Here is a 16,467-nt window from a genome sequence, read left to right on the forward strand (position 1 = left end):
ACCTGTGGGCCGCGACCCACAGGTTAAGAACCGCTAGCAGGGTCGCCTAAGACCATCAGAAAACACAGATATTTACATTACGATTCGTTAACAGTAGCAGTTATAAAGTAGCAACGATAATAATTTTATGGTTGGGGTTACCACAACATGAGAAACTGTATTAAAGGGTCGCGGCATTAGAAAGGTTGAGAACCACTGCCTTAGAGGAACACGGGAAACCTATTAAATCATGTTTCCCTAATATGTAGTGAAGAGGAGAGCACTAGTATCTTCTCAATACATGCCAGCCATCCCTGGTCTGCAGTTTTGGTCCATGTATCCAGATGCAATGGCTTCCATTCTACAGGGTAAGCATGCTAGGGTACATGAGCAGGTAGAAGGGGATGGCTGGTAAAGATATAAAGCCAAGGTGCTTAGAGCTTGTGATCTGGCTGTGGAACTGAGGTTACCACAGGAGCTGGGTCTCCTGGATTACTAGGCTATTATATATATACTAGCGTTCCTGTTGCAGGAAAAATCCTGCAATAGGGTTTCCTGCTGCACTCTACCCCACCCTGCCTGCTCTCCTCCCTTGTCCCCGCCCCGCGATCTCCGCCAGCCCCCCTGCTTTTCTAACTTCTCCGCCAGCCCGCTCTCCTTCCTTCTTCCCTGGCCCCGCCTCCGCTCCTCCCTTCTCCCCCGCCCCGCCTTCTCTGCCAGCCCCCCTGCTCTCCTCCCTTCTCCCCTGGCCCCGCCTCCGCTCCTCCCTTCTCCCCTGGCCCCGCCTCCACTCCTCCCTTCTCCCCCGGCCCCGCCTCCGCTCCTCCCTTCTCCCCTGGCCCCGCCTCCGCTCCTCCCTTCTCCTCCCCCCGGCTTGCTTGCTTCTCTGCAGCTTTGCTCCCTTCTGCAGCTCTTGGCTTCTTTCTACGCTGTCACGATATGCAAATTAGCCGCCATCTTTGTTGGGATAATTTGCATATTCGTCCTGATTGGTTGTGGGCGTGGCTTGGCTGGTGGGCGTGGCTTGGGTGTAGCGAAGGTGCGGTCAATTTGCATATTTGTCTATTATTAGATTAGATGGGGCAAAGTCCAAATCAGGTAAAAAATCTGTAAGTCTCATCTATGGAGAGCATTTCTAGGCTGTGGCTCCATCCACAGACCAGGTAGAACAGGAGTAGCTCAAGCAATTGGTATGTATAAAATAGTCCACATGCCAGGAATAGAGGGGCAGAGCTACCTGCTGAGAATGCCTGGCAGCAATTTGGTGAAGCGGCCAGGGCCCCAGCCACCACCTGGGATTCAGAGTAATAATCAGTCTCCAGAGCAAAACTGAAAAGCTAATCAAGGAATAACAGAAGATAAGAGCAAAAGCCATTTCCTAAGAATTTAGCCAACCTGAAGAAGGGCACTCCTGGAGTCTGACATTGTTCCTAGTATACTGATCTGGGCCCAGGGCCACAGTGCAGGAGACCTGAAAGAGATACTTAAGGAGAAGAAGACTGCTTCTGTACTCAACTTGGGATAGAGTAGCTGTAGGCTCAGAGGACCCCGGATGTGGGGGTCAGGGAAGGAAGGAAAGAGGGAATGACCTCCTGTGCACAGCAGGTTACCCTCAAGTTGGGGAGGGGAAAGCAGGACTGACAGGATCCCAGGAAAGAGGTTAATGGAAATCCAAAAGGTCCCAGGTGGAGCCACCAAGCTAAGGAAGGGTCTAGACAGCAGAAAAAGACACATGAAAATGAGGCCGATTGAGAAAAAGTGTTATATTCATAGCTCCTCACCGAAAGACTGAGCAGCAGGACATGGGGAGGGTGTGGGATCAAAGGCAGATTAGCACATTCTATTTCCATCCAAGGGAGAGGAGTTACTAGGTCTGGGATGGGAGCCATGTCCTTTACATGTTTATGCCAGATTCTCACAGAGAAAACTAAGGGTCCTCTAGCAGCCATCTTCTAGCCCAGTGGTCGGCAAACTCATTAGTCAACAGAGCCAAATATCAACAGTACAACAATCGAAATTTCTTGTGAGAGCCAAATTTTTTAAACTTAAACTTCTTCTAACACCACTTCTTCAAAATAGACTCGCCCAGGCCATGGTATTTTGTGGAAGAGCCACACTCAAGGGGCCAAAGAGCCGCATGTGGCTCGCGAGCCGCAGTTTGCCGACCACGGTTCTAGCCTCTAGGCAAGCCTACACTTCCATCCATACTCAACTCCTCATGTTCCTCCCTTCAGGTCCCAAGAAGAGATATCTCTGCAGCATAGTGAGCTGCCTTTCTTTCTGGAACACACCAGCCTCCTACACAGTCTCCTGTTTGTTAAGGACTGTTAACCTTGGCTTCCCAGGGGTTCTCAATTCCAGGGATTCTCAATTCTACACTCTTACAGAAAGTCAAAGGTATTCTTGCTCAAACAAGACTCCATGCAACCAGCACCTCCAACACTTCAGATTTTTAAGGTGGGCATGCAGACGGGGCGCCTATCTATTCTACTCAGCCCTTATTCACCCTTGTCCAGGTCAATTTGGAACAAGATGCTATTATTTTTTCCAGCTTCACAGTCTCATCCAAGTTATGAATATGAATTCCAAATGGCCAGGACCAAAGATAGGATCTAAGGCAGTGGTTCTCAACCTTTCTAATGTCTCAACCCACAGGTTGAGAACCGCTAGCAGGGTCGCCTAAGACCATCGGAAAACACAGATATTTACATTACGATTCATAACAGTAGCAAAATTACAGTTATGAAGTAGCAACGAAAATAATTTTATGGTTGGGGGTCACCACAACATGAGGAACTGTATTAAAGGGTCGCGGCATCAGAAAGGTTGAGAACCACTGATCTAAGGTAATACTGTTCCACCTATCAGTACTTGCTGAATCTCTTCAACCAGTTTTGACTTTACTTAAATATAAAGCATCCACCCCATACATACATCCTTCTGCCTTGTCAAATGCATAGGTCTTAAGCTCAGCTATACTGTCTGCACATTCCATGAGCAACCAAGTGTGGTGGGAAGTAAACAAGTCTAATATGGCTGATTTACTCTGTGGCCTTTGATCGTTATTTGTCTGTACACCAGTGCCTAGCACAGCACCGACTAACACACAGAGGCCCTCAATAAATATTTGTGGGATTGAGTTGTTACTGATCAGCCTCAAATGTGATATTTCCCTCTCCTTAATCCATATAAGAAAGGAACGGAAATAAAATAAATATACAATGTATCAGGTATTTATATTCACCATCTTTAATTCTCACAACTACTCTCTAAGGTAGAGTATTAGTAGTCTCATTCTATAGACCAGAAAACTGTGGCTCATAGGAGCAATGACTTGCTGGAGTTCACAAAAAGTGGCAGATCTAGGATTCAAATCCAGATGTGCCTGATTGCATGATCTTTCTACTACACCCACTTTGTCATGACAACTTTCATATTCATGCAGCAGGTATTGTTTCCACTTTGTTACGTACAAATATCTCTCACCATGGAGAGGCCTATATCTCCTGATCTAGCCAGAATGTGACTTAAGAGTTCCAAGGCCTCAGTTTTCCCTCCAAATAACATCTTGGGAGCTGACTGTGGCGTAGTCATCAGTACAGGCCTTTAAAAGGTTAAACATAGGCCTCATGTAGAGAAATTCTGCCATCAAAGGAAGCATCCTACAACAAGTATTAAGAAGTCTGGGTTCTATGCTGTCCTCTGCCCCAATTTGTTATGAAATTCACTTCCTCCATCTGGATCTCAGCCTCCTCAGCTGTAAAATGCATTATCATAGAATTGCTAAAGAGATCAAATGTGTATTTGTAAATGAAAGCACTTAGAGGTGTTTTGGAAACATTCAGATGGACTTATCCAATAGATAATTAAGAATGTGGATGTGGAGTTTGAGGAAGAGATGGGAGCTGGAGAGGCTGATGTGAGAATTGTCAGGTCCCTTCAGAGGAGCCCTGACCTGAACCCCAGAGTCCTAAATAAAACTATGATGGTTAATTTTATGTCAACTTGACTGGGAAAACATTATTTCTGGGTGTATCTGTGAGGTTGTCTTCTTAAGAGATTAACATTTGAATCGGTAGACTGAGCATCATCCAATCATCCTCAGGCTGCTGAGGGCCTGAGTAGAACCAAAGGTGGTGGAAGAGTGGATTTGCTCTCTCAGCTTGAATTGAGACATCCATCTTCTCCTGCCCTCTTACATCAGTGCTCCTGGTTCTCGGGTCTTGGGACTCAGACAGGGATTTACACCATCAGCCCTCTGATTCTCTGGCCTTTGGACGCAGACTTACACCATCATCTCCCCTGATTCTCAAGCCTTTAGAATTGGGCTGAATTACACCACTGGCTTTCCTGGTTCTCCAGCTTGACAGTGGCAGATCATGGGTCTCTTGGCATCCACAATTACGTGATTTATTAAATTCCTATAATAAATCTCCTCTTATTTATATCTATATACATATCCTATTGGCTCTGTTACTCTGTTGAACCCTGAATAATACAGAATCTATAAATTATTGTGTCAGAAAAAGAGGGGGAAATACAGAAATCAAGTTCTAGTCTATGTACTTCTTTCCATCATAATCCCACTCCGATTTCCATCATAATCCCACTCCAGTTCCTACAACCTACCTTCCCAGCCCAGGACAGTCCACAGAGATCCTTCCATTCCTCTTCTCTGAACTAGGATCCCTGATCAACCCTCTCTTTGGACAGGTAAACATGACTTATCTCTAACTATCTCAGGGTATACCTTGTATGTTTTTCAGCTTTCATGTGAGTCACCTTCTTTCTGATAGTCTGTGAGTTCCTCAGGGTCAAGCACAAAACTAATTTATCTTTGTAGCTCCATACTTAGCCTAGAGCCTGACCAGAGCAAGTACTCAGTAAAGGCAGCGAGAAGAGGTTTTAGCCTAAAAAGGGGGGAGAGGTTGTATAATATAAAGTGCATGTGAAGGACAAATACCAGCTCCTAGGACAGTGGTCGGCAAACTGAGGCTCGTGAGCCACATGCAGCTCGTGAGCCACACGGTTTGCCATGCTGTTGACTAATGAGTTTGCCGACCACTGTCCTAAAACATGAAGAATATGGCCAGCTGTCCTACACAGCCCCTACACAAGCTCAGCTCTCAGCATCCACCTCGCACCCAGGGAACATAACCTGGGCAGAGAGACGATGGAGTTTTCATGAGAACAAATGTGGTTGGCCAAGTGAACAAAGCTAACCCAGGAAAGCTGGCTGGGACCTGAGAACCCAGAGGGTGGCAGAATTCCTAGCCTGAGTGCTGTAAATAGATTTTAGCAAAATGAGGTCAACTGTTCACACAATCAGGCCTAAGGCAGCATAGGAGAGTATAAACTAATGAGATGCTGACATGTCAACAGAGTCAGGGGTAATGGTGAAAATTTTCAAGGTTCCAGTTAGCACTGAGAAGTGAGCCTCTAATCATTATCACTTTCTGGAATTCCCTCTCCTAATCTACTGCCCATAATACCCTGCCCCAAGCAGCTATAGATATTCATTCTTACCTGCCAAAATATGTGCTAAGAATTTCTTTTGTCATTTACATAGCCTTCTGTGCTGAAGTATCTGTTTAATCTGGAACAGCTATTCCTGGGCCCACCTCCTTTCTGGTTATAGCCCCAATAGTGCTCTAATTGCCTCACTTATCCAAAGATGCTCCATAGGTAGCAGTTCTCCCCACAACCAAGCTGGAAAGGATTTTCTCCCAACTCCCCTTAGTCCTGTAGCTCTGGTAAGGCCCAGCCTCCTTCTGTATAACTTCTAGCATACATCACTTGACACCTACTCTTTCCTGGCCCTTTGCTAAGTGCTGATGAAAGATGAACAAAGTTGTTTCTACTCCTGGGGAGTTCCCAGTTTAAATGGTATCAGACAGGGAAACAGAATTTTATAAAGGAGGCAGGTACAACGGGCTATGGCTTCCCAGAGGAGAGTAAGAGAGAAGGGTTGAAAATACCTGGGAAGAGGCTGGAAAGGCATTCTGAAGAAGGCTGGAAGGGTGAGTTGGAACATAACAGAAAGGAGAAAGAAGGTAAAGATAGAGGTGACAGACCAGAGCAAGCTTTGCCAGAGAGGCAGCCACTCCCACTTACCAAGGACTCTTCCCTATTATCTGAGTCACTGAAAGAGGAAGACAGGTATAGTGTTGTCTTTTCCTCTCCACAGTTTCCCCAACCCCAACAATTGCTTGGCAGGTCTCTCCCTGTATTCTTCTCAATACTCCTGCTGAAGCACCAAGGGCACAGTAGTCCCTAGCCAAGGACTGACCAGAGCAGGCATACTGTACTGTACTGAAAATAGTTGCTACCATTTGTTTAGAAGAAACTGGGGCATATAGAACCTTGGGAATATACTCAAGGTCACAAAACTTCTGAGTGACAGAGCCAGTTTACTTGATTTCAAGGCTGAAACTCTTTATATAATAATTTGTTTCCTCTACAGAAGTAGAGGGTAGGATTACAGAGTAGAAAAGAGCACTGAAATATAAAGACCGGGGTTTGAGTCATGGCTCTGCCATTTAAATGCTGAATGAACTCTAAAAACTCACCTCATCTCTCTGAGCTTCATTTTCTCTGAGAAATTATCTGCAGAGGAGAAAAAGCCCCCTCAACAAATGATCTGCTGCCAGAGTGAGACATCACCTTAGGCCTCCAACTGGACACTGCCTTGGGCCTTGGTTTCTCAGATCATACCTAACACCTGGCTACTGGCACAGTTAGGGCAGCCACACATGGGCCTCCACGCCTAGAGTCAACTTTGCAGGGTGGAAAAGTCTGTAAAGAGCCATGTGCTGCTCTGTGGCCACATGGGGAAGACTGAGATGTCATCTACTATCAGCAAATGGGGACCCTCTGCTGAGCCAGTATGATCCCTTTTCCCTCTTTCCAAGCTTTGAAGCTGCTGTGAATAGATGGGTCCTGCTCACTCAGCAGACCCTTCTGGCTACTGCTTTTAAGATTTTTCACACCTCAGACCAACAGCAGGCTTTTCATTAAGGTAGCCATGGCTGGCAGCTGTAACTGGCCCAGGATCTCTGGAGTATTTATCTACTACATACCTTATGATGAGGCGTGAGAACCATAACCCTAAGAACTCATCCAGGTGAAGAACACAGGTCAGAGCTAGCATAGGCCCTCATTCTAAATCCTGCATGGGCACTGGACAGGGAACAGCACTGGACTAGAGGTTTCAGTCCGTGTTCAGATGAGAACACAAAGCCTAGAGTGACACAGATCAAGCGATTTTTTGCAGGACCCCACCAGGCAGGGCCCCACCCTTGCAGAGTTTCCTGGCAAAGAGCTTCCTAGTATTTTCCTCAGATTCCAGCTGGCAATTTTCTTTAACAAGCATCAGTAGGCAAGTATAAAAACAATATTTTCCATCAGGAAAGCTGCTGGATTCCAAAATCTTAGCTCCCAGGAGTATACCCAGCTCTATCTGAGTCCTTGAATGAGAGAGCCAGTAACAGCCTTACTGACCAAGCCCATTTTACAGGTGAGGAACTCTAAGTGTAGAGAGGAGAACTGAATTGCCGAAGATCACTTGATAAGGCAAGGGCCATAGAATTCCTAAAGGAAAAGGATATAGATAGTAGTAGGAAGGAACAGACCTCCTGTCTTTTACACAGGACCCTTATCAGCCAAAGGGTTTTCCCACAAAATTATAGAACGTAGCAGCTGGAATCTTAAGGATCCATTAGCTCAATTGTTTCATGATACAAATTAGAAAACACATCCTGAGAAAAGTGACCTACACAAGGTCACACAGTGAGTGGCAGTTTTGAAAAGAGATCAATGTGCTTTCCTAAGCTTAAGTTCTCTATATGAAAGGCCAGGAGTTACAAAAAAATCTAGATGGCCCTGGCCGGTTTTGCTCAGCGGTTAGAGCATCAGCCCATAGACCGAAGGATCTTGGGTCCAATTCCTGGCCAATGGCATGCACCTAGGTTGCAGGTTTGTCCCTGGCCCCTATCAGGGCACATGCAGGGGGCAACCAATCGATGTGTCTCTCTCACATGGATGTTTCTTTACCTCCCTCTAAAAAAAATCAATGGGAAAAAAATACCCTCAGGTTATTATTTTAAAAAAAAATCTAGATGTACATAATAATGATGACTGAGATATAATTCATACACCCTAAAATTCACTCTTTTAAAATGTGCAATTCAATGGCTTTAGCATATTTACAAGGTTATACAACCATCAGCACAATTCACTTTAAAACATCATCATTACTCTATAAAGAAATCACATACCCACCAGCAGTCACTTCCCATTTCCCACCCTACATGCCAGCTGCTTCTCTGGACTAGTCCTTGGCTCTATAGCATTCTGCTGCTGGCATCCTCAACTGATGCCAACAGATCTCAAAGGACGGGGAGTGAACCCTAAGAGCCTGTTTGGTCAAGGCTAATTTTCTAAGAAATATTTGTTCCCCCTGATTTCACTTAGAATAAGAAAAAAGATGTCAGGCTCTTGCAGATCTTCAGGAGCTGGACCACTTAATTCTCTTGACTAACTCCTGGCAGAAGCGAACACCCTTCCTTAGGCCTGAGTGTGTCTCTATTGCTTCAGTGAAAGCCTACTTAGTACTCTTTGGTGGTCCAAGGACACAGATGTTCAACAATTACTTCATACATTCTGCACACCAACAGTGAGAGCAGGGTAAAGCGAAATAGCATTCAGCCCTTATCGGTTAATTTTATCCCTGAGCATAACTTTCATATTTTAGCCTTTGTGTTCCTGGCAGGTTGTTTCCTCCACCCAGAATGCCCTCTCTGGCCACCTGAATGGAATACAGCCCTACCCCTCCTTACAGGCAGAGCTCACCTGCCACCTCTTTTATAGTATGCCTCCTCCACCCCTTCTCTGGAATTCAGAAGCACTGTGTACCTCTCTAGAACATTCATTTTATCCCCTTAGGGCAGAATATGATTCATCCAGGTCTTCCTACAGTTTCCAGCACAGCACTGGCACAAAACAGATGTTTCATTAATGTATTTAATGAATTGATGTTGATAACTGGCTGGACTAAAATGTAAAACCATTTAATATCTCAACAGCAGCAGGGAAAGTGGAGGCAGGTGTGCCTAGGAGACCCAGGACCTCAGCCCAGCCACCCCAACAGCCTTGGGTTCCATGGCACAACAGCAGCCCTTCTCTCCACAAGACTCACAGAGGGGAGGCCCGAAGAGCACTGTGTCCAGGGCCTTCAGCTGCAGCTTCTGCCGATGGCTCCGGTCTGTCATCTTTAGCACAGTCCCTGTCATGGTGGTGTTGGTTACAGCAAGCCTGTTGAGGCAAAGAGTAGGCATTCAGTTCTCTGCCAGCAAAGCTAGGAAGGATCCTGGTAAAACTCCTCACCTCTTCCAGGAACACTTCCATGACTCCTAGCTCCTGGTAACTGCTCCCTTCTGCATGCTAGAATACAGAGTCTATACCGATGGATCCAGTGGTGAGTATGCAGAGACTCATAACATTTACCAAGAATTTGTTCACCTTTCTCCACATGTCTACCTCTCCTGAGTATCCTAGTCTCTAAGGATATTCATTTGTGACCATTCCCTCACCCAGGTGTAAACTTTCCATGTGCTTCCCCTTATACGGATTATCCATTATATATCTGTCTCCACACTCACCATTTATAAATGCATTCTCCTGTCCAGTCCTTGTCAAAATGTCACGCTACATGACCCAGTGATTCTAGGGTCCTCTGAACCATCCTAATCCTAACCCAATCTATATATATAAAAGCCTAAGTGACTGGCTGATTGGCTGACCATTTTACCGTCCGAGCGATAGCTTGACGCTCACTGACCACCAGGGGGAAGACGCTCAACGCAGGAGCCATCGAGCTATGGTGACTTGGTAGCTGTGGTTCTCAGGTGACACACCCAGAACCAGAGAGGAGGGATCCTGATTCTGGGATGGTTCACCTGAGAACCACCCTCTCACAATTCAGGACCCCTCACAGGATGTCAGAGAACCGGTTTCACCTGATCCCCGCAGGCCAGGACAAGGGACCCCACAAGTGCACAAATCTGTGCACCGGGCCTCTAGTTAAATATATTTAATGATGAATATATTTAACAGTCATAAAATATAAACCTGCTGATGACAAATACTGCATATCATGTTAGCTTATACTTGAGTCACCATAATTTACTCCCAATCAGATACTGTAATTTTTTATGACCTTCAATCATATTGTTAATAATAACTCTAATAAGAGAGGGCCTATAAACAAGAAAATGACCTTGGAAAAACTGAACTTTGTTTCTCTTCTGCTAGAACACAGTGGGTATAGGAGGAGAGTCTAAGATATGAAAGGTTGAAAAGCCTCTAATCTGGATCCCACAAGTGAGCACTTACTACTGTTCTAGTCAATAAGGTCAGAGCTCTCTTATTTTCTTTCTTTCTTTTTTTTTTTTAAGAAATCTCTCTCTGTCTGTCTCTGTCTCTCTTTCTCTGTCTCTGTCTGTCTCTGTCTCTCTCTTTCTCTCTCCATACTCTACTGGTGCTCTCTCTGTCTGTCTGTCTCTCTCTTTCTCTCTCCATACTCTACCGGTGCATGAAATTCATGCACAGGTAGGGTCCCTAGGCCTGGCCTGTGATCAGGGCCGATCTTCCCTGGCTGCCAGCAGCCGGCCCCTCCCCATGCCGCCGCCGCTGCTGGTCGCCCTCTGTGTGTGGGGCAATCAGGGCCCTGGCACCACCCGCATCCACTGCTACCCAACCCTGGTTCCCGGTTCCCCATCAGGCGATCAGAGCCTGCCGGCTGGGGGCAGGGGAGGGACTGAGAGGTTGGCCTGTGGGCTGGGGGCAGCTCCTGTGTTGAGCGTCTGCCCCCTGGTGGTCAGTGCATGTCATAGCTGACTGGTGTTGGTCTGCTGTCTGGTTGATTTGCATATTATGCTTTTATATATATATATATTTCAGAGAGGAAGGGAGATGGAGAGAAAGATAGAAACATCAATGATGAGAGAGAATCATTGATCAACTGCCTCCTGCACGCCCTCTATTGGGAATCGAGCCGACAACCCAGGTACGTGCCCTTATCCAGAATCAAACCTGGGACCCTTCTGTCCACAGGCCAATGCTCTATCCACTGAGCCAAATGGCTAGGGCTAGAGCTCTTTTCAAATGCATATCTTTGTTTCCCCAGATAGAAAAGAAGCTTCTAACATCAGAGTGTGTGTTTATACTCCTGCCTGGGCATGCAGGAGCACCTACTTCCTTCTGTAGTCTGGGAAGCAATCAAGCCCACCTACAAGAGAGGCAAGGAGACACTAATGGGAAGTAGGGGGGTCAGCTCTATCAGTGAATGACTCAATTGTCCAATCATAAGCTGCTGAGTCCCTCCCCTAAGGCCTCAGTTTCCTTCTGTATAAATTTATGTAAAATCAGATGCTTCCTATAAGCCTGAGAATTCTTGGAGACCCTCTTTAGAGCACTTCTACCAGGTGTACTGAACTTCATCTGACTGAACAAAACAAGTGTCATCTTTTGTACAGTCTATTTGTCAAAGAAACCTATGAATTTGACTGCTATCTACTTCTAAGCTATGAAACAAACACCATATACGGCTAATATTTAGTAAGGAACTAATGTGTATCTTGTACTGTTCTGACACTACATTCAATACCTAATTTACTTCTCATGATTTTAAGAACTCAGTTCTATTATTAGCTCCACTGGACAGATGTGAAAACTGACACTTAGAGTTGAGTAACTTGCCTAGTCACATAGCGAGTAAGCAGCAAAGCCAAGATACAAACTCAAATCTGTTGGATTCTTTCCATTGTATCATGCTGCCTAGTGACGGGCTTAGAACCATCCCTACTCCATGCACTGAAGGCCCCATGCTTCCCGATGTTACTAGAGTACCACAGCTTGGCTTCCTCTATTCCTGAGCCCAGCCTACCTGGATCTGGTCTTAGATCTAATCCTAGCCACAGGAGGGCTAAGTAAGACCATGACCAGGGAACTCTCTTATCCTAGGCTTTAGTTTTAATCCAAGCATAGTCATTCCTCAAGATGAAACGGTCAAGTGATCCACAAGGCACTGCCACTATTTCCATGGGTAATGAGAAAGAAACCTAAATCCTGGTGCTTCATGATCAATCATCTATTCAATTGCTTGTTTCGTCCATCAAACCTGGAGTTCCTAAAAGCAGATATGAGGTCTAATGCTTGTCTTTGTCTTCAGGGACCATGACATATGGTAGGTGCTTGGTAAAGTGTGTCAAATAGAACTGAACTGAATACTTCCAGGAAATCCATCTTCAACTGCATGGGGCAAGAGGGAGAAGCAGTGAAAAAAGCAGGGCACTTAGAACCAGGCAGACCTAGGTTCAAATCCCAGCTCTGCCACTTACCAGATTGGATAAATCATAAAATATTTGAAATTTAGTTTGTGCAGCTAAAAGTTGGGACAGTAATTCTTTCCTCCCAGAATTGTGCGAATCAATTGAAATAATGGTAAGAAAATACTCTATAAAGGGATGCACAAACATTAAGATTATTATTCTCTCCAGGGCAGAGAGAAGCTATGAAGAGAAGGTTACAGGCAGCAGAAGAGGGAACAGCCAGCTCAGCTGGGCCTGGACAGCAGTGTCTGGTAGTTCTGTGGCTGGAGACTGCAAGGTGTAGGCATTCCAATAGCTTTCCCCTCCCGACCCCTTTGCTGAAGCTCATAACCAGATGCACCTACATAATAAGATGACAGAATATACATATACACAATCAGCACTTACCAGACAGTAAGCCCTTAGAGGACAAGAACAGGTTGTTGTCACCTTTATCCCCAGCACCCAGCACAAGTGCTTGGCACAGAGAAGGTACCCAGTAAATATTCGTTGAATGAATAAGTAAATGGATTAATGACTGAATGATATATGGCACTAGTTTGATATAACAAGAAGTCCAAGCAGTACTCCATCTCCTCTCCACTCCCACCCCAAGCCCTAGCATATTATGTTTGTAAAGGAGGCAAAGTTAGGGCACAATAGCTATTGGAGGAGTCATTCCAGAGAGGAGGCTGGGTCCAATGGCAGTCAGCCCCCACCTCTGTACAATTTCTTTAGAATAGATTAACTGATATGCATAATTCTGGGGAGGCTAAAAGAGCCCCAGAGACTCCTGGGCAACAAAAGAGATAGCTGGGTGAAGGGGAGGGAGTGTGAAGGAACAAAGAGAAACACCACAGGCTTTGATGTAAAATTAAATGAAATACTGTATAAAAAGTGCTGAAGTAGAGTGTCTAACATGTACTAAGCACTCAATAAATGGCAGCTATTAGTACTATTCCCAGTATTGGTAGAAATATTAAATAAGAGAATGGATTCTAAGTAGCGATCTGTTTTATGGCAAGTGCACAGTAGATGTGAGAAGAGATGTCTATAGATTCTATCCTAAAAAGGATGTAACCTCATTTAACTGGCCACAGTAACTGAAAGGCAAGCCAACCCCAGCCCATTTCCTGCACTACAAGTGAGAGAACCCAGTTGCCTCCTGACCTTGGCATGGCATGGCCACTGAGCTGCAGCTTCCGGAAGGTCTCCTCATACTGAGGCAGCTCCACATATGTGATCAGCCACTGCACCACCTCGTCCACGGTCCAGTTGTACACTGTGGGAAGAGAGCAGCAAAGCCATGACTCCAGCATGCCAAGCACTGCTCGCATTTGCTGTCACAGTAACACTGACCTTAACATTTACACATGTTTATGTGTTTAACATCTCATTCTCCCATAAAATCCTACATACAAAAGGAATACACACTCTACTTTTTATTTATGTATATACACAGGGGTGGGCAAAAGTAGGTTTACAGTTGTTCGTATGCAGAAAGACATTAATAAATAGATAATAGCAATACAAGAATAAATTCTGTTTTGTATATTTGCAACTGTTTCCCACCCCTGTAATTACATATACTATATGATATTATAGAGAAAGAGAGATGGATCCAAATGATGTCACGTAAGCCCTGAGTCAGTTCATAAGTTGTTAGCCCTATTCACAGATTTTTAAATTTTTAAAAATATATATTTTATTGATTTTTTACAGGGAGGAAGAGAGAGGGATAGAGAGTTAGAAACATCGGTGATAGAGAAACATCGATCAGTTGCCTCTTGCACAACCCCCACTGGGGATGTGCCCGCAACCAAGGTACATGCCCTTGACGACCGGAATCGAACCTGGGACCTGTCCGCAAGCCGACGCTCTATCCACTGAGCCAAACCGGTTTCGGCTAAATTTTGTGTAACAAGTAAATTTCCCCTTTTGTTTATATCAGATTGAAAAAATTTTCTGTCATAACATGAGCCAATTCTAAATGACATCATTACTGAGTGATCACTAACAACATGGTAAATCACATCATCATCCTACATGGCCACGCTAGCTAGTCATTCCTCAATATTATAATGTGATATTTTAAAAATCCTTACCCAAGGAAATGGTGTGTGGTTTTTTGTTTTGTTTTGTGTGTTTTTTTAATATATTTTTTATTGCTTTCAGAGAGGAAGGGAGAGGAAGAGAGAGAGAAACATCAATGATGAGAAAGAATCATTGATCGGCTGCCTCCTGCACGCCCCCTACTGGGGATCAAGCTCACAACCCAGGCATGTGCCTTTGACCAGAATCGAATCCAGGACCCTTCAGTTTGCAGGCCAGCGCTCTATCCACTAAGCCAAACCGGCTAGGGCATATGGTGTATTTTTTATTGATTTTTAGAAAGAGGAAGGGAGAGAAAGAGAGAGAAACATTAATGTGAGAGAGAAACATCAACTGGGAATCGAACCACAACCTTTTTGGTGTATGGGACAATACTTCAACCAACTGAGCCACCTGGCCAGGGTATAATGTTGTGATTTTAAAAACAATCCTTTTAAAATAATTGTAATATGTGTGTGCTATTTAGACACATAGATAGCAAACTTCAAAGAAATGAATAGAAGTGGACTTAATACACAAGGAATAAGTTTGAACCAAATGAAGGTCAAATGACATCATGATGTATAATATAAATCAAAGTTTCATAGTAGTGTGAATAGAGAAAGATGATGGGAGGACTGAGTCATCAGATGGCACCCAATAATAAAGGCATGCTGAACTTAAAGAGCTGGGGAGCAAACTGAGTTTCAGTAAACGGTATCATTTTATTGGATTTGAAGTTCATTTTTATTTAATATATAAATCCATTTTGTTTATATTTGCATACAAATTTTATATACCAACTTAAACCTCATTTTATGTTTGTACACATTTAAGTAACATTACAGTAAAAATAATCTAAGCTAGCATTTTAGGTCTGAGATAAATTATTTCCCTTAAAAGGAATTTGTACATTCTTCAATGTACAAATTCTGAAAACTACTGGAGCAGCAAGAAGCCTAAAAAGTTTTGAAGCAGAATGAGATGGTGAGCTTTATCATCCTCCTTGCTTAAGATTCCTATCATTTTTAAAAATTTAATAAATCTTTATTGTTCAGATTATTACAATTGTTCTTCTTTTTCCCCCCCGTAGCTCCCCTCCACCCGGTTCCCACCCCACCTCTGCCCTTACCCGCCCCCCACTGTCCTCATCCATAGGTGTATGATTTTTGTCCAATCTCTTCCCGCGCCCCCACACTCCTTTCCCCCCAAGAATTGTCAGTCCACTCCCTTTCTATGCTCCTGATTCTATTATATTCACCAGTTTATTCTGTTCATCAGATTTTTTTATTCACTTGATTTTTAGATTCACTTGTTGATAGATATGTATTTTTTGTTCATAATTTTTATCTTTACCTTTTTCTTCTTCTTCCTCTTCTTAAAGAATACCTTTTAGCATTTCATATAATACTGGTTTGGTGGTGATGAACTCCTTTAGCTTTTTCTTACCTGTGAAGCTCTTTATCTGCCCTTCAATTCTGAATGGTAGCTTTGCTGGGTAGAGTAATATTGGTGTAGGTTCTTTTTTAAAAAAATATATATTTTATTGATTTTTTACAGAGATGAAGGGAGAAGGATAGAGAGTTAGAAACATCAATCAGCTGCCTCCTGCACACCCCTTACTGGGGATGTGCCCGCAACCAAGGTACATGCCCTTGACTGGAATCAAACCTGGGACCTTTCAGTCCGCAGGCCGATGCTCTATCCACTGAGCCAAACCGGTCAGGGCGGTTGTAGGTTCTTGCTGTTCATCACTTTGAATATTTCTTGCCACTCCTGCCTAGCCTGCATAGTTTCTGTTGAAAAATCAGCTGACAGTTGTATGGGTGCTCCCTTGTAGGTAACTGTTTTTCTCTTGCTGCTTTTAATATTTTTCTCTTTGTCTTTTGATCTTGGCATTTTAATTATGTGTCTTGGTGTGGTCCTCTTTGGATTCTTTTTGTTTGGGGTTCTCTGCACTTCCTGGACTTGTAAGTCTATTTCTTTCACCAGGTGGGGGAAGTTTTCGGTCATTATTTCTTCAAATAGG

The 16,467-nt window shown here is 44.2% G+C and overlaps 1 protein-coding gene across 4 annotated transcripts in view; it reads right to left on the reverse strand.

The window, feature by feature from the left end:
- STIM1 (stromal interaction molecule 1) overlaps positions 1 to 16,467 on the reverse strand; it is a 215,092-nt gene that overhangs the window by 23,256 nt on the left and 175,369 nt on the right. For all 4 annotated transcript variants that reach the window (XM_079787245.1, XM_079787246.1, XM_079787248.1 and 1 more), the window contains exons 4-5: positions 13,518 to 13,629; positions 9,176 to 9,291 (exon numbers count right to left, since the gene is read on the reverse strand). In XM_079787245.1, coding sequence (XP_079643371.1) covers positions 9,176 to 9,291; positions 13,518 to 13,629 — 228 coding nt within the window. The remainder of the gene's footprint in view (positions 1 to 9,175; positions 9,292 to 13,517; positions 13,630 to 16,467) is intronic.

The sequence above is a fragment of the Cnephaeus nilssonii genome (genome assembly GCF_951640355.1).
Source record: "Cnephaeus nilssonii genome assembly, chromosome: 13".
NCBI classification, from domain to species: Eukaryota; Metazoa; Chordata; class Mammalia; order Chiroptera; family Vespertilionidae; genus Cnephaeus; species Cnephaeus nilssonii.